The sequence below is a fragment of the Galleria mellonella genome, unplaced genomic scaffold (genome assembly GCF_026898425.1).
Source record: "Galleria mellonella isolate WM207_F2 unplaced genomic scaffold, CSIRO_AGI_GalMel_v1 utg33, whole genome shotgun sequence".
In the NCBI taxonomy this organism is placed as follows: domain Eukaryota; kingdom Metazoa; phylum Arthropoda; class Insecta; order Lepidoptera; family Pyralidae; genus Galleria; species Galleria mellonella.
This window is the reverse complement of record NW_026442079.1, coordinates 9744369-9772163: the sequence shown is the minus strand read 5'-3', so window position 1 is coordinate 9772163 and position 27795 is coordinate 9744369. Positions and strand designations below refer to the sequence as shown.

The 27795-nt window shown below is 32.1% G+C and overlaps 1 protein-coding gene across 1 annotated transcript in view; it reads left to right on the top strand.

Moving 5' to 3' along the window:
- Positions 1 to 27795, top strand: part of LOC113519092 (alpha-mannosidase 2) — a 79656-nt gene that overhangs the window by 41641 nt on the left and 10220 nt on the right. The window contains exons 3-4 of the mRNA XM_026904153.3: positions 17072 to 17151; positions 22763 to 22846. Of these exons, the coding sequence (XP_026759954.2) occupies positions 17072 to 17151; positions 22763 to 22846 (164 nt within the window). The remainder of the gene's footprint in view (positions 1 to 17071; positions 17152 to 22762; positions 22847 to 27795) is intronic.

The following is a 27795-nucleotide window of genomic DNA, read 5'->3' as shown; positions in this document are numbered from 1 at the left end:
AGTGTAACTATTAATTTGATGGCTATGTTCACATCCTCATTGGATTATTGGCTGATTATATTTACAATTATTTACATAAGCGACGTCTGTTTAATTTCAACTAGTTTTAATGAATGAATTTAATTTTTATTAATGAGACTATTAATTCGAAGAACTAATATATCATCATACAAAGAAAAATTAAGTAGCGGTACGATCATCATCATCCTCATATCAGTGTTTAACTGTTCATTGCTGAACATAAGCCTCCCCTTTAGGGCTTTTGCCAGTAGTTGCCACACTTGGCAGGCGGATTGGCAACCGCAGTTTTTTGAATGGGTGTAAATGGAATGGTAATCCCGCCCGCGGTATCGAAATACATCGACAGGGCACCAGTGGAAGATGATAGGTGAGAATAAATGCAGGTCAGTTGGCCTACCATAATGAATTCGACAAGAAATAACCATGATTAAGAGGGGTGCTGCTGCCCATCCCTCGCCCTACGCAGCTGTACAATGCATTGCCGTTTTTATATTTATACACATTTTATGTCTAGTAATTTGTTTTCTACGAGGATGTATTTTTAAAAAAATGTATCCTCAGTACGTATTCAGAAATAATTCGGCCCGCCTTCATACCGGTAGATAGAATTTTCGAAAATAATGTTGTGTTAAATATGCCACTTTTAGAACTGCCATTTGTTACAATCATTAGAACATTTTGCTCTGCAAATTAAAAAAGAAACAGTGAATTCATTTGGGACATAACACAGTGGTAAAACATTAAAAGTTTAGAAGATATATTTTTTAAATACTAGCAATCCGGTCCGGGTTCGCGCGAGTAAATAGGATTTTCGAACATAATATAAGCCTATTTTACCCTTTGACGATATAGCTTTTCTATAGGTGAAAGCATTTTAAAATCAGTGGAGTGGTTTTTAAGTTTATGCATCACAAATAACGAAACAATCAAATTTTTCCTCTTTATAATATAAGTATAGATAAACATTTAAACCGATCAATAGAAACATTCAATCACACTTATACATTTTTCACGAGGAAACTCATCGCAACTGACGAGCGAAAAAGATAATAATAATAATGGTTTTTAATACAACTTATTCAAAACTACATTATGACTGGCTGTATTATATTTATTTAAACCATCAAGTATAATTTAAAATAGAATTTACTGGTTACTTGATTAGATTTTTTTTTTAATTCCGCTACCATTAATGTACGTGGGACTGCTAATATTTGAGGACTAACAATTATTATTGGAGCTTCTACGACCTTCCCTATTATTATTTTTTTTACACAACTTAAAATGGCACACAAGCTAACGGCCCACCTGATGGAAAGTGGTAACCGTCGCCTATAGACATGAGCAGTACCATGGACATAACAGAGTATACTGTTTCGCCCATGATACCCCCCATGCGTTGCCATTCCTGAGGATTCAGGTGTTATTTCTCTGTACCCAGTAAATTCACGCTATATCCCACCCTTCAAACCGAAACACAGCCATGCAAACACAACTGCTTCACGGTTGAAACACGAATGGAACAGAGGTACCCAAGCAATCGACTTTTGTACAAAATCTCCCTCTGGTATTAGCCATCAATCTTAAACCGTTATTCAGTTTATGCACATGTCGCGAATCTTGTTTCACCTTTAAACTAAGCATTATCAAGCAATAAATATATCCGTGTTAGGAGCTTAGCGTTGACCTTTCGGCACCTAGAATGCGAATGAATTAATGCTTATTCAGAATTAAAATAAATATAATCAACTAACCAGTGATATGGATTTCCGCAAAAAAAAACCTAATTCCGTAAAAAATCTGTTTGTTTTTATTTTTTTATTACCAGAAATAGCAAACAAATTGACGGCCCCATCTAATTGAAAGTACTACCACCTATAAGCATAAACATACCTGTTGATATTATGGGATATATGGTTACGCCTATGGTTCGTAGCCTCATGCGTTGCCATTCCTGAAGATCACGTTGTTATGAACTTGTAATTTCATTGTCATATGGTTCAAAATCTATACATATATAAATACTGTCATACAAACACAGCTACTTGACTGTAGAAACACGACAGGATAAAGGTATCCATATCACTTTTGTACAAAATCTCCAGTCTTTATTATAACAAAAAATATGAATTGAATATTAATAACAATTTTGAGAGGAATCTTTCTTATTTAATTGACCTACTTTTCTCTATTCCTTATAATTCTTCCCCTAATTCCAAATTGTTCTTTTATATTTCCTCGTTTGTTCACGAAGTCAATACTTATATAAATGAATTATAATAGAATTATTTTGTTTAATTCCGCTACCATTAGTATGTGTGTGACTGCTAATACTTGAAGATTGACCACCATCGTTACTATCATAATTTCTACAACCTTTCATATTAGTTCTCAATTTCCGACTACCATTTCGTCCACGCATGTACCATTTTGTGACATGCGTTTCACTTCTAAACGAGCCAAGTAAATAAATAAGTAAATTTAAGTAGAACAGGACAACGAGTAAATGAAGGAATATATTCAAAATCGGTAAGCTTTAAATTCCGAGACAGATCCACCTAAATGCAGCAATAACAGTCTATACAGCAGTGGTTGCTTGTTAAAGGTAAATATAATCAAGCAAGATTGTTACAGTGAAATATTCAAATCCTTGGGTCAGTTGATCTATAACGTAGAAACTTTATATTTAGATTAGTATCGTGTAATTTTGGAAACATCTGTTCCACGGTCTAACTCTGATATTGTAGTTCTCTGTTAGTTTGGCTTTGGTAATAAAGTCAGGTTTATGCTATATATATAGTTATATAAAATTGTCATGGCCTGTGCATTTAGTCGTCATAATATAAATCCATTTTCATCCGGTAACTAGCAAAGTTCATAGACAATTTAAATAAACTTGCCCGCTACTTCGTACGCGTGGACTTCAGAAGTAGAAAAACCAAAGAAACGGACTACTTCTAGATTCGTATATAATTTTCTTTAAATTCGTAATTCGTACCCCGGTTTTTAAGTTAGACCTTTATGAAAATAACTGTGAAAACCGTATTTAAATTTATGCAATAGTTTTTGTGATGCCGCAACGAAAAAATAAGCAGACAATTTTTCTAAAAATTATATTGTTTCAGCATCTATTAATATATCTTACATAATTTTTTTTTTATATATTCTATATACAGACATCGTCTAGTTACAAAATTATTATATATTAGTAAAATACATTATAGAGATAAATATATTTCTAATGTAATGTAAAATCTAAAATAAAACTATTGAGTTGTTAACAAAAGCTTAAACCAAATCAAACAAGCATATAGTCCGTCTGATAGTAATCGGACACCGTTAACTATGGACGCCTGCAACACTAGGGGTGTCACGTGTGCTTTGCCGACCCTAATACACCTTAATGACCCTTTTTGAAGAACCCCATACTGTGGTCTGTAGTCTCAAGGGATAGCTTCAGCAGAGAGCTCATTCCACGGTTCACGGATCGTGGCAAACTATCTAAGGTGTTAATAATAGTACAAATATAGTGTTGTATTATTCGGCCATTGATAATGCTTGCCAAACAACTGCAACTTAGTATAGATATAACTAATAACATTTAGGAATTAATCTAATATGTATATATTATATATATATGTGTGTATATATATATATATGTGTGTGTGTGTATATATATATATATATATATATATATATATATATATATATATATATATATATATATATATAAATAACAGTTATCGAAGATTTAAACGCGTTTTCTGTCCTCGAATTATTAAAACTTCATAGACGTCCTTGATGATAATGCACAAAATACATTTTATAATAAGTTTATTTACTATACTGATAATAATCAATAGCAAACTTTTGTTTAAATACAATTATTGCTTCTTTGTAAAATAATTTATTATATAATTTTAGGAATAATTTTCTAAAACGTTTCTTGGTAAAACATATTAATTTTTTTTATTCTATATCAATTTGATAATAATTTTAGAAAAAAAATCCTATTTCAACAACATTATTGTGAGAATGTTTTTTTTTTCGTAAAACATAGTTAACTTGTTTATTATTTATGATTTTTTTATAACTATGTTTACTTCAGCATCAAATGTATAATGCTGATCAGTAATATGTAAAACCCATCATGCAGTTAACTCTGAACAGCTACGTTATAATCAAATATGTTTTAGATCAACGTAAAATAAAAATGGAAAATTTAAACTTACCTAAGTGTTGTAACTTTATGAACGTTGCTCTGAAATATAATTACCTACATAGACTCGACATCATCTTAGCACTGTGCAGGAATATTTTGGTAATTTTCTGTTTATCAATAGAGTTCAGTACTGCATGACATAACATATACGGGGCAAAGGAATCTCATCTTTTTGTGGATATAAAGTTCCTCGTCTGCGCTGGTACAAGCTTAGCTCTACACTAGTGACAGTTCATATCAAGATTGCCAGCAACAGGTGACAAAGTGTTACCATATACAAAAAATCCCTTTTCCAGCATTATAAACCGCGATACCATATATTGGAGAAGGGTATTAAGGGTACTACATTGTTAAACAATTATGTTAGAGATCAACGTTCATACGAGGTCTGTCCGGAAAGTTCGTATAAAAGTGTTCTGGAATGCGAGAAAGAGGAGTGGGGAGGCCAGGTAAGCGCAGGACCCCTTCCTTATGTCCCTAACAATGCTTCAGTTCTGGTCTGACCGCCGTGCGGTGCGAACTGGCTTGTCACGCCATCTGTGAAGTTACCTCTTAACGAAACCCCGTCGGCATGGAGCCCGCTTCCGTTGAAGAGCAGCGCGTCGTAATCAAGTTTCTCTCGAAACTCGGCAAGAATGGCCGTGAAATTTTTGCCGATCTAATTCGATAAGACATCCGGGGAACCACGAACAAAAAAATCAAGAAAATCCCGCTCAAATGTCAAGACAATGTTGATTGTTTTTTTCGATGTTCGGGGGATTGTCCATCAAGAATTCGTCCCTCCAGGCCAGACAGTTGATGGAAAATTCTACGTCGATGTGCTCAGACGCCTCAAAGCTCGTGTGGCACGAGTTCGTCCAGAATTGGCGCGAGAGGGGCGTTGGATTCTTCACCACGACAATGCCCCTGCCCACACCTCTCTTGTTGTCCGTGAGTTTTTGAGTAAAAATTCCATTACGGTGACCGAACACCCCCCCTATTCGCCGGATTTGGCCCCGTGTGACTTCTTCTTGTTCCCAAAAACCAAATTGGTACTTCGGGGGCGGCATTTGGGGGACATAAATGAGATAAAAAAAGCTACGACGGGGCAGCTGAGAAACCTACAACCAGAGGACTTTCAAGGAGCCTTCTCACAGTGGAAACGGCGTTGGCACAAGTGCATTATGTCACAGGGGGAGTACTTTGAAGGGGATAAAATTGATTTACCTGAATAATTGTAAAATAAAATTTTTAAAAAACTTTTATACGTACTTTCCGGACAAACCTCGTATATAATAATTACAATCGGACTTCACTTAGGTAAGTTCGTCCAATTTTCCAATTATATGAATTTTATTTCCCTAGATAGCTGTTTAATTTAGCCATATGAAAGTTTTGAAACTGTACGTGCCATCAAACTTTATAATGAGTTTGTTTCATGTTTCTACCACACGTGTACCTACACGTGTTATATTTTAATAGTGCCTTTTAACAAGTCGTCCGTTAATAATTTGTAATATTAACTGGTGCGTGGAACGTTTGTCTAATAATTATATAAATTCCCATGTTGCTGAAGATCATTGGATTAAAGATCATTTAATGAAAATTGCAATTCATGTTTGTAATTGGGAACATTTGTACTATTTCCACATGTCAGTCGACGTTCAGTAGTCATCGAGAGAAGTAGTGCTGCTGCTATTTATCTAATATTTAATAATCATTGTCATATTATATGATAAGTAATCTTGATACATTGTGCGAAAATCTATATGTGTATGTAACATAGAATAACGTGAATACAAGAATTTGTATTCTGCTAATTGTTCCCGTTTTTATTCTGCATCGCTTGTACTCTATTTTTCACCGCATTTGCTGTTATCGTAAGCTGAATCCAAATATCTACCCTTCGTGTTGACTACAGACAAACATCAGTATATCGTATCAGCAATGGCGTCACAAAATACCTCGTTAAATGGTAAATCAAATCCCGATATTCAACATACTGAAGACAGTGATGTATTTTCCAACGCTCTTAAAAGAAAGCGACCAAAAAGTGATGACATTTACGCAAGTTTAAAAGAAAAATTCGAGATGCAGTTAGTAAAGTGGAACGATAAAATACAAGAAACCATTGCCACTAGTGTGGTAGCTGCGATTAACTCAGCTCTGGGTACTGAAATGACAAAACTGAGTACTGCATTGACAGATATGCATAGTACCAAACAAAAACTAATTAAAGACAACATAATTTTCAACAACTCTTTGTCACGAGCAAATCAACAAATTACAGAGTTAGAAAAGGATCGAAATTATACTTCAGAACTTTTGAATACTATTGAGATCCAACTGAAGCTATTAAAAAATACTGTCGCGCAAACAAACGTTTTACATTCACAGTTGCAATTTATTGAAAATAAAATAGAGGAAATGGAGCAGCAGGCTAGACAAAACAATCTAGAAATAGTAAACCTTCCAGAAAGAGAGGACGAAAATCTAATAGATATTTTTAAGAACATTGGTAAAGAAATCGGGCTACCTATCAAAACATCTCATATTGTTTCGATACATCGCGTGCCGCACTTTAACCGAAACGATAATAAACCTAAAAATATAGTAGTTAAACTGACTACCCGGATCCTGCGAGACAATATTTTAACTTCCTACCGTGCCTGTGATGGATTGGATTCCAAAAAACTGTTAATAAGTGGCTCTGAACATACTATTTACATATATGAGCATTTAACAGTCAGAAATAAGCATTTACTTCGACAATGCCAAGAAGCTGCAAAAAAGAATGGTTTCAGATACATATGGGTCAAACACGGCACTATTATGGTCCGAAAAACGGGTACCTCCCAGACTTTTATTGTTCGATACCTTTCAGATATCGCAAAAATCAAATAATTATTAAATTTATGTCGAATCTAGTAATAACAATTATACCTTTAATACATACTTATTGTTATGTGGGATGTTATTTTGTCTTAACGCAGAAACAGGGGTGTTGTTATAAGTTAGACGTGTATGTGTGTCGGTGTGTCTGTAGGTCTGTCTGTGTATTGTAGCTTCTAAACAAATGGACTGACTATAATGCGTTTTTTTTTGTTTGAAAGTGACTAAGATGGTTCTTAGCTACAATTTATAAAGATCCGTTCAGATGTCCCGGGGGTTACTGTATTTATTATAGTTATTACATAAAAACAAACACAAAAGTTTTTATCTGTCTATATATAATATATATAGCATTTTTAATATAATGTTCAGTTTACTAATATCAAAGTGTTTTGTCTGTGGTTATACTGACGTTTGTGCGTGTGTTAATGTCAGATACATAATATTTTTTTATTTGATTAATCTTAATAGTGTAATTACGAGGTCTGTCCGGAAAGTTCGTATAAAAGTGTTCTGGAATGCGAGAAAGAGGAGTGGGGAGGCCAGGTAAGCGCAGGACCCCTTCCTTATGTCCCTAACAATGCTTCAGTTCTGGTCTGACCGCCGTGCGGTGCGAACTGGCTTGTCACGCCATCTGTGAAGTTACCTCTTAACGAAACCCCGTCGGCATGGAGCCCGCTTCCGTTGAAGAGCAGCGCGTCGTAATCAAGTTTCTCTCGAAACTCGGCAAGAATGGCCGTGAAAGCAAAGAGTGGAAGACATCCGGGGAACAAAAAAATCAAGAAAATCCCGCTCAAATGTCAAGACAATGTTGATTGTTTTTTTCGATGTTCGGGGGATTGTCCATCAAGAATTCGTCCCTCCAGGCCAGACAGTTGATGGAAAATTCTACGTCGATGTGCTCAGACGCCTCAAAGCTCGTGTGGCACGAGTTCGTCCAGAATTGGCGCGAGAGGGGCGTTGGATTCTTCACCACGACAATGCCCCTGCCCACACCTCTCTTGTTGTCCGTGAGTTTTTGAGTAAAAATTCCATTACGGTGACCGAACACCCCCCTATTCGCCGGATTTGGCCCCGTGTGACTTCTTCTTGTTCCCAAAAACCAAATTGGTACTTCGGGGGCGGCATTTGGGGGACATAAATGAGATAAAAAAAGCTACGACGGGGCAGCTGAGAAACCTACAACCAGAGGACTTTCAAGGAGCCTTCTCACAGTGGAAACGGCGTTGGCACAAGTGCATTATGTCACAGGGGGAGTACTTTGAAGGGGATAAAATTGATTTACCTGAATAATTGTAAAATAAAATTTTTAAAAAACTTTTATACGTACTTTCCGGACAAACCTCGTATATACGATTTGGTATCTGTACTGTTAATGTGTCTTATACTGAACTTCAAAATTTAGCTCTAGGTGTAATTTAGGATGAAATTCTGAGCTGTGGACTTTTGTCATTAATTTACATACAGGGAACTTATATAACCAATTACTACTACTATTTTACGGTAATCTTACAAATATATACTTTATAAATATATTGCTTTTTTAATAATGGGTAATATAGTTTGTATTTTTTTTAAATTGTCGGGGCATCAGAATAAAACTACTTACATTCTATATAAATAATACTCATTTTGTGTTGACTGACATTTTAGCAGTAGGCATAAGTGCTTTCAAAAATTTGCTGTGTTTGTTAAAAAATATACAGTTAATTTTATATTATAAAATTTACGAACTAACCACGGTTTTATTCATGGGAATCAATGTGTTAAAAGTCCTGTGTTTGTTAGGTTAGGATGTAAGTTTTTTCAAATTTCATTCAAATCCATTCAGCAGTTTGAAAATGATTAGTCTTCAAAATAATTTTACAGATTTTGCATTTGTCATGTTAGTAGGATAGGATAGTTTGTATTATCGATGTTTATTGGCTGTGTATGATTAATTTGTGAGTGAAAGTATGTAATAAAACTATGTAATAGTACAAAATGGTTAATAGTGTCGGTAGTACAATAGGTCGTATTAATTAATGTACCTAGTTTTAAAATATACATTGTGTTCATTATTTGTAAACCTAAATAAATGAGAGAAAACAATTTTTTTATTCAATTTTATATATAAACGTCTACTAAAAATTTAAACTTAAGGTTTTTATGGTAGATTGTATAATCTACTCGTATATACATAATAGAGTTTCGAATGACAGGACTATTTGCTATTGCCAGGTATTCAGATAATTAAGTGTCCATGTAAAATTGAATACACGAAGAAAAGTAAGTTTTGTACATATTTTTAACTCTGTATAGATAACTTATCTCGTTTGCACTTGTATGTTTGAAATAGAAAAACCAATAAAAATTAATGTTTATTAAGAGCCACCTGTGCTCACGACTCTGACTGCATAGACATTCGGTAAAGACGAAATTATTCTAAAGCACGTTTCTAGAGTAGTACGTATTATTTCAATTAACTTTAAATTAAAAAACCAAACGTTTATGAACTGATTAGAATAAAATAAAATGTTACAGGAAGCTTGTCACAATACATCAGTGTAATTGATTTTAAATTACTTGAGTAGTTTCTGCAATTAGGGTACACAAACGCACGGTCAAGCCAATATTTAATGTACAGATATAGCTCGTTTACGATTTTATTATACAATACATATACGTAGTAGGTATAATAATAAAATAATATACATATATGAAAGTCTTAATAACAGCAAATAAAGAGCCAAAAATATATTTAATTTTTTTCTGTTTATTTGTTCTGGCATCAAGCAAAAACAATGTTCTCATTTATAATATTATATAAATAACAAATTGTAAGGTAAATAAATATGAAACCGATGCCCAACGGCGGAACGATAATACGTTATTATGGATAGACCGATGATGTCCATCCAAAAATATAATCTCTTATTTTTAGTATTCCATGTCTCAAAGGAAAAAGCGGAACCCTTATAGAATCACTTTGTTGTCCGTCAGTATGTCCGCCTGTCAAGACCCTTTTTCTCAGGAACGAATATAGTTATCAAGCTGGACTTATTATCAAATACTCAAGTCTGAAATCCCTTGATGCTGTAAAAAAGTCTAACTTCTAAAGTATATCAAGATAAAAGATACAACTATTAATGGTGTATATTTTGACACCTGCAAAGGAAGGAAAACCTACCTAAAGGCTACTTCCCGTTGAGAATTCCCGTTTAAGAATCATGAAACTTGTTCAGAACTAATGTCGTTCAACAAAAGTAAAGTAGAAAATCCAGAGATAGTAAATTAGTAGTTACATCACAAAAAAAATACATATTTTTTTCCAATATTTATATAGAGCTCTCAGTGCGCGAGTTTGACTCTCACTTGACCTGTTTTTTATATTTAGCATATTTTATTAAAAATACCATATCGTTCACAAAATTAATGTAATTGTATTGTAAGCTAAAGTAACACCAACATTTGTTTTGGAAATTGATAATTTAAAAATGAGATAATATATATAAGCATCACAAAAATCTTACTTTACCTATTACTTTTTAAGCAATTTGGAATAGCAAACAATGTGGTGATGGGAAGCGGTACCCGTTGCAAATAGTCGTGAATGTTTTCATGAATATACATGAGACTGAGTAACAGGAATAATGTTTCAGTTCGTGTTATTTCAATAAAAGGACGGTTTTTAGTTTACTAAATATGGCAAATATAAAAGGAGTAATAAAAAGCAAGGCGCTCACAACTAGATAATGCTTTCTACTCGTACGTGAAAACTTTACAAAAATCGATTACGATGTTAACTAAATATGGATTTCCTAATGGTACATTAATGGAATAAGTTAAAAGTAAGAACGTTAGAGTAGGAATTAGTATTTAAAGAAATTACCATTGATAAAATATTCATCAAAAATACATTAAGCATAGAATTAGGTGCTTTGTTTAAAGGATGATAATAGTAGCAAAGAACCAGTGAGAAATGGTAGGTGAAGGTAAATTCAGGTTAGTTGGTCCATCATAACTAATTTATTTAGTATTAATCATAATGATTTCTTAGGGAATTCGCGTGGAGGTAGACCTAATAGGGTACACTGCTATCCTGAGAATTAGTACTTAGTAGTAACTACCTGTATGCTGAAGATGCCGAGTTAAAAGTCAATTTAATTATCAAAGCATCATTTACATTTATATGGAAGTAATATAAAAAAAATGCATGGAATAATTGACAAATTATCTCCTAGATACGTGGCGAAAGAATCTGTTGTTATCGTCAGTACTGAAAATTTATATTATAAAATTCCATACTGTTCTAGCATGAGTTAGTTAAATATATATACTTATATTTAATTTATACTTTATTTAACGGAAACAATGATTAAATAAGATAACGAATTATCGATGTTACAAATTAAAAAAACAAACGTAAACTTTCAAATTACTACTAAAATTACTGTAATTGGTCGGTTCCTTATTAGACATTCGTGATTATTCTGTTCAGTGGTAACCTCGACATTAAACCTTGACCTAGGGAAAATAGTCTGTAATCGTGCCTTCCGTTTATACAGAAAGCATTAGAACTTGCAAACAAGTACAATTTGCTTCGCAAAAAATTGACATTTCCCTCGTGGGAAACAAATCTAATATTGATTAGTTAATCTTAATTAATCATAATTATCTCTTGTTAATTCTTATTTTAAAACACAACCCATCGACATTCGAATGTGGATATTTTCAAAATGTTTCATAGATATAAAATATTTGAATTTAGAACATAGAATTATTGGTTAATAGACTTAATTCTGCAAAAACAGTGATGCCAATTTATATAAAATTAACTTGGAACCAACATAAGACTAAAGTAATCGATTATTACAGAAATAATTAAAATTAGTAGTGTAACATAAAATACGATATAAGCGAATTGAGAATCTCATAATCTAAAAAAATGCTTAAAAATTAGAGTGAATGCTGCGGACTGAAAACAAGTGCTGTGGTATTCTAACACCTAATACTCTTTGTCTATTCATACTACGTCACATGTACCAAGCATACTGTTGTTAAATCGAATAACAGGCAATAAATGTATTAACTGCAACTCGCCCTTAATGCCTCTAGTACTGCAGGAGTTTACTAGCTGCGGTAACAACCACTTACAATCAGGGACGTACCATATGCTTATTTGTCACCGCAGCGATATGTAAAAGTTTATTGAGTTTACTAAACCGCTGGTTATATGGATGTAAAAACCACTCAATAACAATGTATGTATATCTACAGTATATAAAACTGTGTTGACACACGAGACATAGGCGGGAGATTGATCGCTGATCACCGAAAATGAAGATTTATCACGCCACTGCGGCCGAAGTTAGTTACGAATAAACGAACAAATTATTTGATGCCTTAGTCTCATCAAACAATAAGCTGATGTCAACGATGCTAAACCCTGGCATTATTGACTACTCACGCATCGGTACTTGCTAGGGTTGGTTGGTTAATACAATGGTTCAATGCCTTGTCGTAACTTTAATGGGATTGTAATATATTTTTGACAGGCAGATAGGCATGATATGTTATAAAGTATAATCGGTGATAAATAGTTAATTATCAAGGCAATTATTTTATTTTATTAACTTTGCTAGTGTAAAGTAAAGGTTTACACATATTTTACAATATTGTTTGACCGTACAGTTATGGCGGGTTCAATATCCGCCCATTACAAACAACCAATGTTAGTATTTATATATCTGTTTGAATTGGTCTTGACACTTTCTGTATGTATAAATAAAAAAAAAAAAAGTAAATATACTCGCGAAAGGATATATAAGCAGTTATAAAGATATTTGTTATCTGTTACCATTGAACTCAATATTTGAATACAATATTGTAAAACGCGAGCCTACCGCCGTCAGATGGATTAGTTTGGTTTGTTAATGGTGTTTTAATCGCCGGAAAGTAAAAATGTATTTAACTATAACTATCAGTTAAAAACGTATTTAACTCTAGTAGCCGCCCAGCCAAGTTTTGATTAGACTAGGACTAGAGAATGGTGTGTGATAAGTGCCAGACAATTTTTTGTTATGTATGTAGCTAGTGATTATAATAAAAAAATATAATATTAAACGAACATTTGATTCTCCAACCCTAGAAAAGACTTGGCGTGACATATAGTAAATTAGTTTTTACCTGCAACTTTATCCACATGACTAGGACAAAAATAACTATATAATAAATAGTACGTATATACCTAATTTCATGATCATTGGTTGAATTGTTAAGGCGCCAAGTAGTAAGAAACTAATAAATTCAGTTTCAATTTAATATTATTAGTAAGGATGTAAAATGATGACACACAACCTTGTTCTATTTTGAATAGAAAATGTGAACTCTTTGTAGGTTACCAGCAAAATGGGTGGTAATTACCACCTAATCTGTTGGTAACAACTCTCGCTCATTTGTTACACTTTTGTTGTATGTTCGTATTGTCATTCGTTGTGTAAAGAAGTCTTTTCCAGATCCCATTACTCGCTCTTTAGTGAATAAAGACGTATTTTTGTCATGTTACCTTATGATACTCGTAATATAATATGCGTATGCTAGTATATACTTACAATGAAACATGGAGAGAAAAAAATCAATAATATTTGACTCGCATATTCTAATACAGTATATTTTTTTTCTCCCTAAACCTCTATTTTCATCGTGACCAAATGACTAACACGTGAGTGAATGCTTTCAAAACTATTATGGTAATTGGTTCAAAATTATGGAAGGCTATAAATATTGGAAAATAAAGATTTGATGAAAATTTGTAAAAATTTTTTTTTATTTAATCACGCTTTTTCAAGTGTCATTTGTAAAAAAATTGGTTTATTGATAGACCATATTCCAGATTAAAACAAGCAAATTTTTATTCGACCATTTCATGCGACCAAAGCCGCGGGATACAGCTAAATATGATGTACTCATAAAAATATATTCTATATTTTTTTATTAAAGGTTTGATGTCTAATAAATATATAAATCCCTCAGTACACTCCGGAAAATATGTCAAACAAAGATCCAAGCGGGAACCTTCGTATTGTTTAAGTACTTTATTGGCTTTCCACCAGACAGGAAAACCTGTGAAATACAATAAAACACACCGCAACGACGAAAGTAACGTAAACAGTTTTTACTTGTTTTCGGTAAAATTTTAATGTACTTGAGAGATACAATGCTATTCATATTTTCCATCCAATTTCACATACAATAACAACCATAGACGCAGTGTAAACTTAAAACAACAATGAATGTAGCCTTTACCTTCAAAAAGGGTCGTGTTACATAAATTTAATATTGTTGTGGATTGCCAGTATTCAAATTAGTCAAACCAGTGAACAGACACACAGAATAATATAAGATATACGCTTAAAAAGGTATATAGATGATGGGCATACGAGTACAAATGTAGATTTTCAGAATAATAGATAAATGACCAAACAGACAAATAGTCGGACAGATAAAATTTCTGTTTCAATTCTCTAGGTATTTAAAATGTTCTAATCTGGCTTATCAACGACTTCAAAGAAAAAAGAGATGACATGATTTACGAGATGTTTTCGTCAATTATTAATCGATTTAGATAATTACTATTTGTTGAAAAAGGCAAGATTTATTTCCGTTCTTTTTCCATTTTAAATATACAAAACAAAAACGAACGAATTCACAGTTTAATAATGGAAAAATCTTAAAATATTATAATAAAAATAATTAAATATATAGTATGTCCGACTTCGCACGGGTAGTAGAGCATATATGCTTACATTTTTTGCATCAGCTTGATGCGTCAAATAAGATTGGTATAATAAGGTATTCTTAAAAAATAGATATATGTCATTGTTGACTTCTTTGTAGACTTATAAAAAAAACAATCCCACCTATTATGTTATTTTGTTATATCTCAAACTGATTAAGCAGTGCTCTCGATGAAAGCTGTCAGTCTACTTGATTTAAATATCTTAAACAGTTATCGTCATAAATCAACAAATTAATACAAAACAATATTTAACTATACGTATGAACCTTCCATAGCATTCATTTAAGTATTCATTCATATAACTGTATAGACGGCGAGAGAGATTACTATAGGAATAAATAGTTACTCTTATGGTATTATTTAATATATTATAAGGATAAATTCTCGTACCTACCGACATGGGATATATTACCGGATGCTCTTTGAACGGTTTTCTATTTTATAACTAACGTGCAGGAAATCAAACAGTATTATGTTTATGTTAGTTATATATGACATACGTCGCGTGATCGCGTCCACCGTAAATTCAATAAAGATAAAAATTGTACCTCACAATATTTATAATACATTGTTATATCAGTCGGACACAGCTACGTCTAGCGCGGAAGTGGACATTGCATGCGAACATGTCCTATACACCCAATAGGTAAACAGTATACTTAGGTATACTGTTTACTGCCACATACTTCCTACAGATTTTTCAAAATTGTAATAATACTATTTTATTATGCTATATGCATTATCATGGATATACTTACGATACTTACTTATAAGTAAGATGTTAAAATACCAAATTAAGTTTTTTATGTGTTTACAATATATAAGAGTCCATAATCTACTCGTATGTCTATCTTGCTTATCGCTGTTATATGTTCATTATAGATACCTTAATAAATTCGACTATAAAGTGTCATTGTCTAAACCAAAATCTGTAAAAACAAAATTGTAAATTTTAGTGTAGCGATAATATTGTTATGGAATATTGTGAATTAAATGTGTAGTAAGTTATCCCAAGTCAAATCTATTATAAATTACTTCATATTGGATCATTAAATATAATCTCGCTGTAATATCAAACTGAAAATTTTGTTTTATACATAGATAATGGTGCTTCATAATCGATCTCATTGGTAGCTAATCGTATGTCTAATATGATTCAATTTAACTAACAACTCACACTCTTTATTAATGTCTTTAGAAACGTGAAATCTTACATAGAAACATACAACATGGTTGCACGCTAACGCCCTTATTTATAAAAATGTCTAACCTCCCATAAGTCTATTTCTGCTTATGAACTGTTTTGTCTCTTTCTTTTAAGTTAAATATTCAATTTGAAGAAAATTGACAAACAGTGTAATAGTTAATATAGATTTTAGTTTTTATAAATAAGGGGGTAAGAATAGATTTTTGAAAATTCATTCCCCAAAAACGATGATTCATCGGAATAAAGATTGTTTCTTTTAGAAAATTTTATATAGGATTTGCGGATTGAAAAATAAATAAGATAAAAGCTATGAATAGCGTCTCTTATGTTGAAAGCTCTACAAATGCTCTACTTTGAACATGAAATGAGATTCGTCTCTGTTGAAAAACGGATTGTCTGCTCCCAGTTTAAGAACCTGATAAACCAAGATCAAATAAATTTTGCTCGATACTTCCTGTGTTAGTAAATTTGTTCAGCGACTTTTGAAGCAGATTCTAGATTAGAGTTTTATGTCGAAAGTCCGACTGATTCATTAAGTTCTGGGTAGAATGTAGCTAATCCTATAACGTCTCACTCACTATATCTATTGCCGTAATAATATAGCGAGTGAGATTCGTTACGGGAGCCAAATAGTAAATCCTAGTATTCCGAGTGAATTGAAGCGAAATAAAAATTAAATTCGGTCGTATACCAAGTCGTTTCGTATCAATTTAATTGTTAATTGAAAAATTTTATTCTCCCGTACTAACTTGACAGTGGGATTTGTTTAAACCATTCTTTGGAAAAAATGTTTAATTTGCTAGTAGAAAAGGAGAGTAATGATTTTAATATTGTCCTATATACTTACGATCATATGGTAGATAATAGGTGCATATTAATGTAAATGATTTTAATTAACTCTGTGTATATCCTGATATACATATGAATATAATATATTCTAACTACATACTCGTTAATGCCTTTGTTCCAGGTAACAGCATAACTAGCGGGGAGGACATCGATCTCAAAGCGCCACCGCCATTTTTCCACGAACCCATCCGACAAGAGAAGGTTGGTTGAAATGGTCGTAACAAGCATTTACAAATAAACCATTCTACTTGTAAATGCCCTGCAATGCCCGGTAGTATCCAATTCTCCATTTAGCCTTCCCTGTTTTATTTGTGCGAATTCTTTGCTTCCTTTTTATCGTTCCTTTACATTTTAGGATAGCGCACTCAGTTCTACCTTAAATTAATGAGGACTTTTATTAGCTATTAAACAGTTCGTTAAGCAGATTTAACGTAGACAAATATTTGTGTCTTTGTAGGAAACCTATTTCGAGTTGAATCTACTTTTGATGAGACTATATATTGTTTATTTGCTGTCTTTTTTTCTTAGTTTGGTACATTTAATTGAATAAGGTGTCCAGTCCTTGCTAAAGGGCGGCGGAACACCTGAAATGAATGTTTATATGATTATTATACGTTTTTAATTGATAGAAAATCTTTTTTTGCTCCAAACTAATACGACAATACCATTTAAGCTATTGATTAACCCTTTAAACGTTTGTTTACGTTAATTTTATTTAGAAAATTAAAATTTACCAAAAACTATTACGTATAAACTTTTGTCACTAAGTGGTTTCAACCACAACAACAATTTAATTACAAGGGTTATTCACAAATTCCAACGTAAAGTTATAAGCTCGGTTTACACGTGTGATGCAAACCCCTAGCATTTAGCAAATACTAAACATGTGGATTGTGGATATATTGCAACGTTTGCCGTAAATTGCATTTAATTTGGGCATAGAGATCGATTCGACGACAAATAGCGTTCGTTTACGCAAGTAGACACATACCATGATAGATATCATGTCTATCGTGTTTATAGATTCAATTCGTGCATTAGCAAGCATGTAAATCCAACATTATATGTGAATCACGCGTTGACCACAAAAGCGGTTCAGCAAAGCGTGGAACCTGTGCAAGTAAGCTCGGCGAGCGGTGTTATCAATTTTATTCCGCTACGTCGCTTGGCTACAGCGCTCCTGTCCTTCATTCCTATTCCTCGCTTCGCTACCTCGCTTTCACGTTTGAAAATGTAGTGAATAGCCCTCTATCCTATAAAACCCATGTCCATCAGATATGTGCTACGCGAGGAACAGTAAATAAATCGACTTCGAACTTATTGCTGTACTTTATTCTTAATCAGCTTCAAAGAGGTTCTCAATACACCTGTATTTTTGTACCTTACTTAGTTCAAAAGGAATTTTAATATCTTTCTCTTCCTGTTATCTATAGGGTTGTTAATTTTGTCACGATTGAAGACACTGTTTTTATGGAGCAATATTTTGCTTGTCACATCCACCCATCTGCCTTTGACACACAATTCCGCCTTCCAAATACAAATATTTTATATCTAATGTTTCTATTATCCTGTTTGTCGTATCCATCCATATGCATTTGACACACAATTTCGCGTTCCAAATTCAAATATTTTATATAGGTATCCTTCTAATATTATAAATATGAATGAATCTTACTAAAATGGCTGATCGGATTTGAATAAAATTTATTAAATACTTTATATACTAATTCATGTCGGCAAAGTCACGGGAAATAGTGTATCTATAAATCAGTGCGTTTAATTATTGTAAAATATATATAAAAATAAAATATAATGAATGAAATAGCAAATTAATACTAAAAGATAAAAAAGAAAATCACAAATTATTTGACGACTTCAAAAAAAGGAGGGGTTTCTCAAATCGGTTATATTTTCTTATCTCAGAATTCCCTTATTTATAAACCGATTTAGTAAATTCTTTTCTATCTGAAAGGACCCTTTCAGATTGGCACTATAGAAACCTCATCAAAATCGGTTCAGTAGTTCGGTTTTTAAATCGGTTTTTGTAATTGGGTTTGCCAAGATTGAAGTCGATGCAATTTTTTTTTTGTATTATTTTGTGGAATAAAATCTACTGTTTATTGTTCTTTTTATATCTATGTATATTGGATACTAATGATAGTGACAGATTAATGAGAAAAGGTATTAAGTAATAGCAAAGTACTAACAGCTATTTGTTTGTACGTATTCGTCTACATACTCGTATATAGGAAAACGTGATGAAATCCTCTTGGATAACCGCCAGTGCAATGCAGAGACGCTACGACAATCTCGTTCTTCACGACTATAATACTATATTACATAAATCATTTCCCGTTCGATTCCCATACTAAATAGTTTTCTAAATTAATTCCACTGTGGATTATGTCACTTATTTGCTTAGTCTGTGCCCGAATTGTGGTACGTGTAGTAATTGCCATGTTTATGAAATTAAACCTTATATGCTATTAACACAAGGTTTCGTTTCGTTAGTACGTCAACTCTGCTGATATTCAAATACTTCATCATAATCAAATAGTTTTAATTGAATGTGTCAATCTTTGACACATTTGATATTATGTTACCTAATTGGAATCATTGATTTTATAATGGCCCCCTCCATTGTAATGTCAATGAAGAATACAATACGAGAATTTTAACATATGCCAATTTAAAAAACAACACCAGAACAAACGAAAAAATATTTCGCAAATATAGTTGAGCCATTAATGTTAATATATAGATGATAAATAAAAATGGAATAATATTGTTTACGAGGATTCCCTTAATTAGTCTAACTACTCTTTTTTTCGACTTCAGTTGAATCGAAGTATTGTTTTTTTTCGTAATGATGGTTTAGAGGTCAAATATTATTAACCTAAACACAGAATCCCGTCACACTAACAGTGCTGTTATTGGCCTCATGCTCTTTTACCATTTAACCGTCAGGATTAAGTTTAGAAGATGAGACATCGGTTGAATCGTAGTACTATTCGTCAATATTGAATAGATAGTGATTTGTCATTTTAAAAATTAATGAATTAGGACCTAGTTTACATATATACCTTGTCTTTAGATAATTATATTTCCAAATAATATATTATTCTTGTCCGTGTACGAGTATATTACTTTCACATTGGAAAGTACTCCAAAGTAAGATCCAGTGGAATTCGAACCCATATTTCTCCTTATTCCTTTCATGGTGTAAGTGGCAATATATTATATTAAAACACTCAGTCCGGACATTTACTCGTATCGTTATTTATCAGATTATATTGTGAACTAAGATCATTATAAATAAGGCACTAAATAAGGCACTGATTGCTCATTGTACTTAAAACCATGTAGAATCGAACAATTGAAGACATAAATGGGCGAAGATGGTAAGCCGCATTTTCAGATTTTTTCTATTGTATGAATGAATATTAACAACTATAAGTTATAGTAATCAAGTGTAAGTATAAGTTATGTTAGTATGCACATAGCACCTCTTAACACCTCCATCCAGGGAGGTATGAAAGGGCTAGCGGCCCCATTACTAACAATATACCTTGTCAGGTGGACTGCCACGCGTTTTCCCCTGGAAACCATGGTGGTTAATTCTTAATTAATCACAATGGGCCAACTGACTTGCTGTCATCCTTACCTATCATCCCTCACTGGTGCCCCACCAGCATATACTGTTAGCGCAGACGGGGTTACCATTCTATTATCCTTAGTTAAAAAAAACACCTCTATCCATTCATAAAATAGCCAAAATCCGAAATTGTGACGTATCACCTTCATCCATTCGTGTCTTCAATTATCTGCGTCTAAATGAAGCCAATATGCAAATATTTTTCTCTTAAATAAAATAAACACTATCTCGGTAGGTATTTGACCTGCCTTTATCAACGTTGAGGATACACGATCGATAACAGTTATTACGTTGCAAGTAAAGAATAGCGTAGTTGTTTTCTTTATTGTTAAGTCTTACTAGTAGACTCTAATTACATTAAGTGCTACTGCGAATTACCTACGCCTATTAAACAAGTACAATCACGTGTACTCTTAGATTATATAGATAGAGTGTCCACCATACAAATGCTTCGACAAAAACAGTTAACTTATTTATTTATGTGTGCATGAATAGGATTACCATAACATATATTTATTACTCGGTATAGGTATGTGAGAAATTACATTATAAAATTAAATAAAAAATTAAATATTTTTTAAAGATAAATTCTTTGAGATTTTTGAGGCTGACAAGGTATCTAGGAGATTTGCTGCATTTCCACGCTTAATAGCTATGAAGATGCTTTTATTTATGAATATTTTTCAAATATATTCACAAGGTAAAAGGTCTTTACTGATTCCTTTGATATATTTCCAATAAAAATTCCGTAAAATATGTTTTTCTTTAAAAATCATAAAAAATATTTTTATAAATCCATGTATATTAATTTCTGAGCAATATTTATATATGTATATTTATATTATATCAGAAAATATAATTTCCGATACAAATTTAATAAATCGACCTATTCAGCGAAATTTTTATACAAGTTACTTGTAACACTGAAAAAATTACATGTTTTGGTTTTAAAAAAATGTAGGCAAATTGAGTCAGCCAAATATCAATTTAGCTGACTAAACGTTAACTCGTTTTTGACACTCGATGAGTCTATATAATCTAAGGCAAGTAGTATATAAATGTATAATTATATGTTGAATATGTTTAATTTACTAAACATATTCAACATATAAGAAATTTAGTTTTATAACCCATGTCAAAAAAAGAGATTACCTATTCGACCATATTCTTTGTGTATTGCACTAAATCTTTATCAATTCTGAACTGAACTGATTCATTCCCTGAGTTTTTAATTAAAAATGAAGAGTCTCTTTTCTTGCTGATGTACAAGTTTTAATGAAATTGTGTTAATGTGTATTGTACGCTTGAACTTGTGAACATAGTTTTTATCCTGATAACAATAAATGAAGCTGCCAGGTGGCGGTCCATAAAATTACTGTTAGTATTTATTAATAGTCTCAAATAATTCCTAGAACAACTTTTTATATTAACAAAAATTTAAAAAATAAATTTTAATTATTGACTAAAAAATTACCTGCATCTGTACCTACGGTACTAAACAATAATAAGTATAAACACACGTTATGTATATATATTTAATAAAAAAAATATTTATGATTTTAAAAGTTTAATGTATTTCAACGCTTCTCTAAAGTTATAATGAAATATTCGTTGGTATTATTAATAATTTTATGTGACCATTATACTATATTATTGTACTGTTATTTTATAGTAATGTTATAAACAGAATGGTGTTTAATAAATTCCCTTTGTTGGTTTAAAATGTGGCAGGGTAGGCACTAGCCGCTTTATATTGTACATTACGAGAGTGTACATTATAGAATTGTTATATCTATTATTAAATCATGATATCCCACTACTGGCCAAAGGGTCTTCCCATCTCTTTCTAAAAGTTCCTATTCTACGCCATCTGGTTCTGAACATAAATAAAGCATGTCCTTTCTTTCATTCGAGTGTCCTCAGGAATAACAATGCATGACGGTTGCTATGGGTGGCAGTCTTTTTTATGATTACCATGGCATTATTCATATTTATATGCGACGGTTACCTCTTTCTATGTATTTGGCGGTTCATTCGAACTTTCATAAAAAGCCCTTAAAATATCAAGAGATAAGAAATAAACAAACTCACTTTTACATTTGTAATATTAGTAAGGATAATGTTTATTAATAGGAGCGTTTTGTTTCATGTCCGCAGGCTAATCTAGAACAATGTCCTGTATTGAAGGAGAGCGCAGCGGACATCGACACCGTTTCCATCTACCCTTCTTTTGAATTTCAAGTAAGTTTATTATAAATTTTCTACTGATAGCTGTTCAAAATTAACCTTTTTTCATACAATGACAATTGTAGATTTTTATAAAAAAGAAAATTTATAAACAATTGGAATAAAACAAAATATATACAATACAGCAAGTCAACAGACGGCAATTTTATTTACAATTAATATAAATAATAATATATACATACAAAAACCAGCATATTCGACAAACAATAGCGTTTTACTCTGGTCAATAATATGTAATTTTAATGAATATAGTAGTTAAAGTAGTATAAATGTGTGATTACATTCATATTTATATTTTTAATGACTGAAAATGGAACGGAAAACCTGTTTGCGCCTGTTTCCGACATTATAAACTAATTAATTTATACTACAGGCAGGGTACCAGTGAGGGATGATAAATGATGGTTTAAGAAGGACCGCGCATAGGTATATTGTGATTGTTGAGGCTACTCACAGTTACCACCCGTTACGAACAATCCCCTTCCCTATACATATATATTTACATCTATTTGAATCAGGGGACCAGATTGTCAGTATCTTATCAGGGATATGGCGCGTGATATGGTATATATTATGTTTGTTTGTTTTGTGTTTATGTCGATTCAATGAATTAAATGCAAACACCGGCGCAAGTAAAAAATTTACACTTAATGCATAAAGTACACTACTTGAGTTTGTTGATATTGCAGAAAAATTCAACTTTACCATTTTGTAAATCCAAACTTTCGTGAGAGTAGACACATTTATTTTATATACAAACAATTCGTTTTAAAATTTTCATATTCAGATTTACTTTTCGTTATTTCATATCGCAGTGGGTAATAAAATTTAATTAATATTACAATCACACCAACAATTTCTCAGTTTTAATTACAGGGGCGATTTAATAGCGAGAGAAATAATACTTTCGAGTATGGCACGAGGTGTACTACATTGCAAAAACTAATTATTTTCTTCAAATGAAAGCTTTATAATTCGTGAAAGAAATTTGTCGTAAAAACATTACAATCACGTAATGTAGACATTAAATGTAGGTGTTTTCTTTAGATAATAAGTTTTTTGGAGCGAGGTTACGAATGAAATTAAAATATATTCATGCATACTCGTACTCAAGATCTGTATGACTGTTTATTTATAATGACCTAGTTTCTCAGAAAAGAGTTAGATTTCGAAACGTATAAATTGTCTAAGAGCGTCAACTGTAATAGGACTTTTTAAATATAGGACTCACCAAATATTTATGTAAATAAAATTGCTTTATTTAGTGACTTTTTATCATGTACATAATATAAGGGCGATTCATATGAACAACTTTACTGCTAGACGCGTCATGTTATTTCACTCTCCTTTCTTTTGGGAAAAATATCTAGTTTATCTGTTAGAATACTACTTTCTATTAATTGTGATTTATAACTCTAGAAACAAATTCTAATATATCGATATTGGAATTGTAATGTTTCACACTCTCGAAATGCAATATTTGTGACATAATAGTTCCATACTATACTGATGAATGCATATTAATGCAATTTGCCAATGCAAAATATTGCAAACTGATGCCAATTTTAGCTTAATTCCTAATTGTTATTTCACGAGTGCAGTACAGAATTGTCATTGCCATTAGATTGAATTCGTATCGATATTAGATTCAAGAGTAGGCCTGCTGGTCTGATGAAAAAGAATTATTCTTATCTTAGTAATGTAATCATCTTACTGATATATTATAATAAAATTACAACTGCACGATATCTCTATATTTAAGAAGAATTAATATTTGGGGTTTTAATAAGACCAATAAATGCCAAAACAATAATTCTTAGAAAATTTGTTTTTCTGTCAGTCTATCCGCTTGTAAATTTGTCCACGCAAAAACTAGTGCATAAATTGAATGCAGTTATCCTGCAGGTATTTCTGAAGATTTAACTTAAAAATCTGGTAAATATATGTTTTATTTTGAAACATCATCAGAAGTGGTCTATTTCATTAGTTTTCCTACTTCTAAGTAATATACAAAATAGTGGACAAGAAACTAGTAATCTATTAATTAATTCCATTAACTAATTACTTAATTAAAACAATTCAATATGATTTATTTTTTCTTCAAAAGGCACTAAGAAACTAACAGTAATTGCACAAATTGGGTATCTAGGAGAAAATTTCGAGACCTGTTTTAAGAGAAAACAGTAATCATATATCTATCTAGTTTTCAGATAAAATCGGACTCATTGATCATAAATGTTCATAAAATTGAACAACATTCCTGAATGAAAATGAGATGAAATATGAAAAAGTATAAATACTATTTAATAATATACATGAAAACGACTTTTGAATCTTTCATATTGAATCAATCTCAAAACCTAACCATTGATGATACAAATAAAAAAAAAATTGTTTTCATATATCCATATCATATCGTTTGGGAAAGTAGTCTCATGCTGTCGTTGGATTTTGGACCCAGGATATTTATTAGACTATGATTATTGATGAACTATTTTCTATTTTTTTTTTGTTTAAACGACCATTGTACATTTAGGTGTATCAAGCTTGTTAGTTGGATAGCAATATCGCAGTCTAAAGAGCTTCCATTAGTTACATAAGAATTATCGATGATCCCAGGCTTACAAGCGATATCGAACCCTAAAATCTTGAGAGAGATTTTGCCTCACTCTACGTGTTCTATTGCTCGTACAAAGGAATGTGCACAAAGGATTTGTTTAATATGATGCCACGGCCATTTTCAAACATCGTACAACGTCATCGACGCCTGGATGGTCGCGTATAGCGCGGTTTCAGAGATATTTTCTCCCACAAACGTTCCGGTTATGGAATGAACTCCCTGTCGAGGTTTTTCCAAGAGACTACAACATGGAGTTCTTAAAAAAGGGCTAAAGATGTTGACGACAGAGGCATTACGCGCACCTTACCGATAACGTGCGGTAATGGCTCTGGTATTGCAGGCGTTCATAGCCTGCAGTAACCGCTTATTTCAACGCATCAGATAGGCCGCTTGTTTGCTGTGGTATAAAAAAGTATCAAGACGTCCCGGATAGTCATGTGATTGTTAAAAATATCTACAGGGTATTCCTTAAACTGCGACAATATAATTATAATGTTCTGGTTCTTGTTATTTTTATGGTAATACCAATGACATTTGAATCGCACGACTATCACCGTAATCAGTTCATCGGCGCTATTGACCGTACGACGTCGCCATGACGCAACGTTGGTCGCACAAACACCGTAGACAAACAATGATTGCAAATAAATCGTTTCCTTCTGTTTGTTCAATAGGTTAGCACTTTTCAAATTCTTGTAAAAGTGGTATAGATTCTGTAAAAATTCCATATCATTTTCCGGCTCATGAATTTATTCAGTTTTGCCGTTAACGATTGTTATTTAAAAATGGAATTCGACACTTTTTTTAATTCGTGTAGTATAGTAGCCAAAGAAAACTAACATGAATGTACATGAATCTTGACATCTTGTATAATAATTATAAAGCATGGCTATAGTATGATAAAAATAAAATAAAACAAATAAAATATAATTATACACTTGTCGAAAAATTTTTTTGAATAATATTATCTTATAGACGTGTGGTAGTATAAAATGAATATATTTTTAGATAGGTCACCTTAAAAACCTAAGCTAATAATATCTCAAAGTTAATCAGGGATAATCCTATTACAAAGATAACAATAACAAAAAGTACCCAGTTAAAGAGCATTTAGGCGCTATTTTTGAAGGCGTTGATTGTATATCTTGTCAGTACTCTAAAGTTACGGTTTTAAAGATATTCTAAACTAATAAAGAAGGAAAAATTTATTTTTTGTTTCTTATAGATAAACACAAAAAGCACTTAACCGATTTTCAAAATAATCCTAATTCTAAAAAAAAAATATTATAAAAATTTACATACATGTTTTCGCTCTTTTAAATGGTAAATTGTGCTTTATTTGCTTAGGTTCTAAAAATACCTTGAGGATTAAGAATAGTGTGGGGCCACATTGAAGTTGATTCTGTGGAGTGCCAAAGATTCTTTAAACCTTTCTCTAAATTCAAATAGATATAAGCTATAAAAAACTATAAAAGAAATTTATTTAATATTGGTTTTCATTATAAAGATTATGCTATAATATCAAATTGAGTTTTAAATATTAGTGGTACGTTTAGAGAATGCCGTTACAGACTCGCTCCCAATGTATTCTAACATCTAGGCTACAGAGATAAGACTACTATTTATGAAAATAAAATATTCTCAAAACAATGTGTCAGTGTTATAGTTTGTGTATATGTTTTATGCCCACAGCTATATTTGACATGAGTTGATTGCATATTCGTTTAAGTTTTCGCATAAACCCATTAGTAATGTATGCAAAGCCGCACCTAGTGTTAAGTACTTAGGTGACATACTAGCAAATTTTTCTACTTCTCAAGTATATAAAAGTTTGAAGGGAAAGGAAAGAAGGTGTTTTTTTTTTTTGTTTCCGTCCTACTCAAAATTTATTAGAATTAATGACATTATTTTATGGAAGAAACTAACAAATCTCAATTGAATTTAATTGGGCTAAAAACAAAAGAATGTCTGTTATATTATGGAAATATTATTACCTTTTGGAAATCATAACCCAAATTTGTACTTGAAGGACGACTTTGGTAGTATAACGGTTTAAAAGATTGCTTCACCTTCCAGTAGTTGCGTGAGCAAGGCGAACTTCTATTCGTAAACACATCTGTTTAGTTCCAGACGTTTCCGTTTAAGATTTCATATATATATACACGTTTCTTTACGCAAATGAGATCTCGGGTTCGATTCCAGGATAGGCTAATTTAGGAAAGAACTTTTCTAGATTGGCAGAGGTCTGGGTTATGCCCCCATACATATGGGGGCATAACTTTTTTGTTGCCTGAGTCCTCATAACTTAGGGTTTCGGACTTTA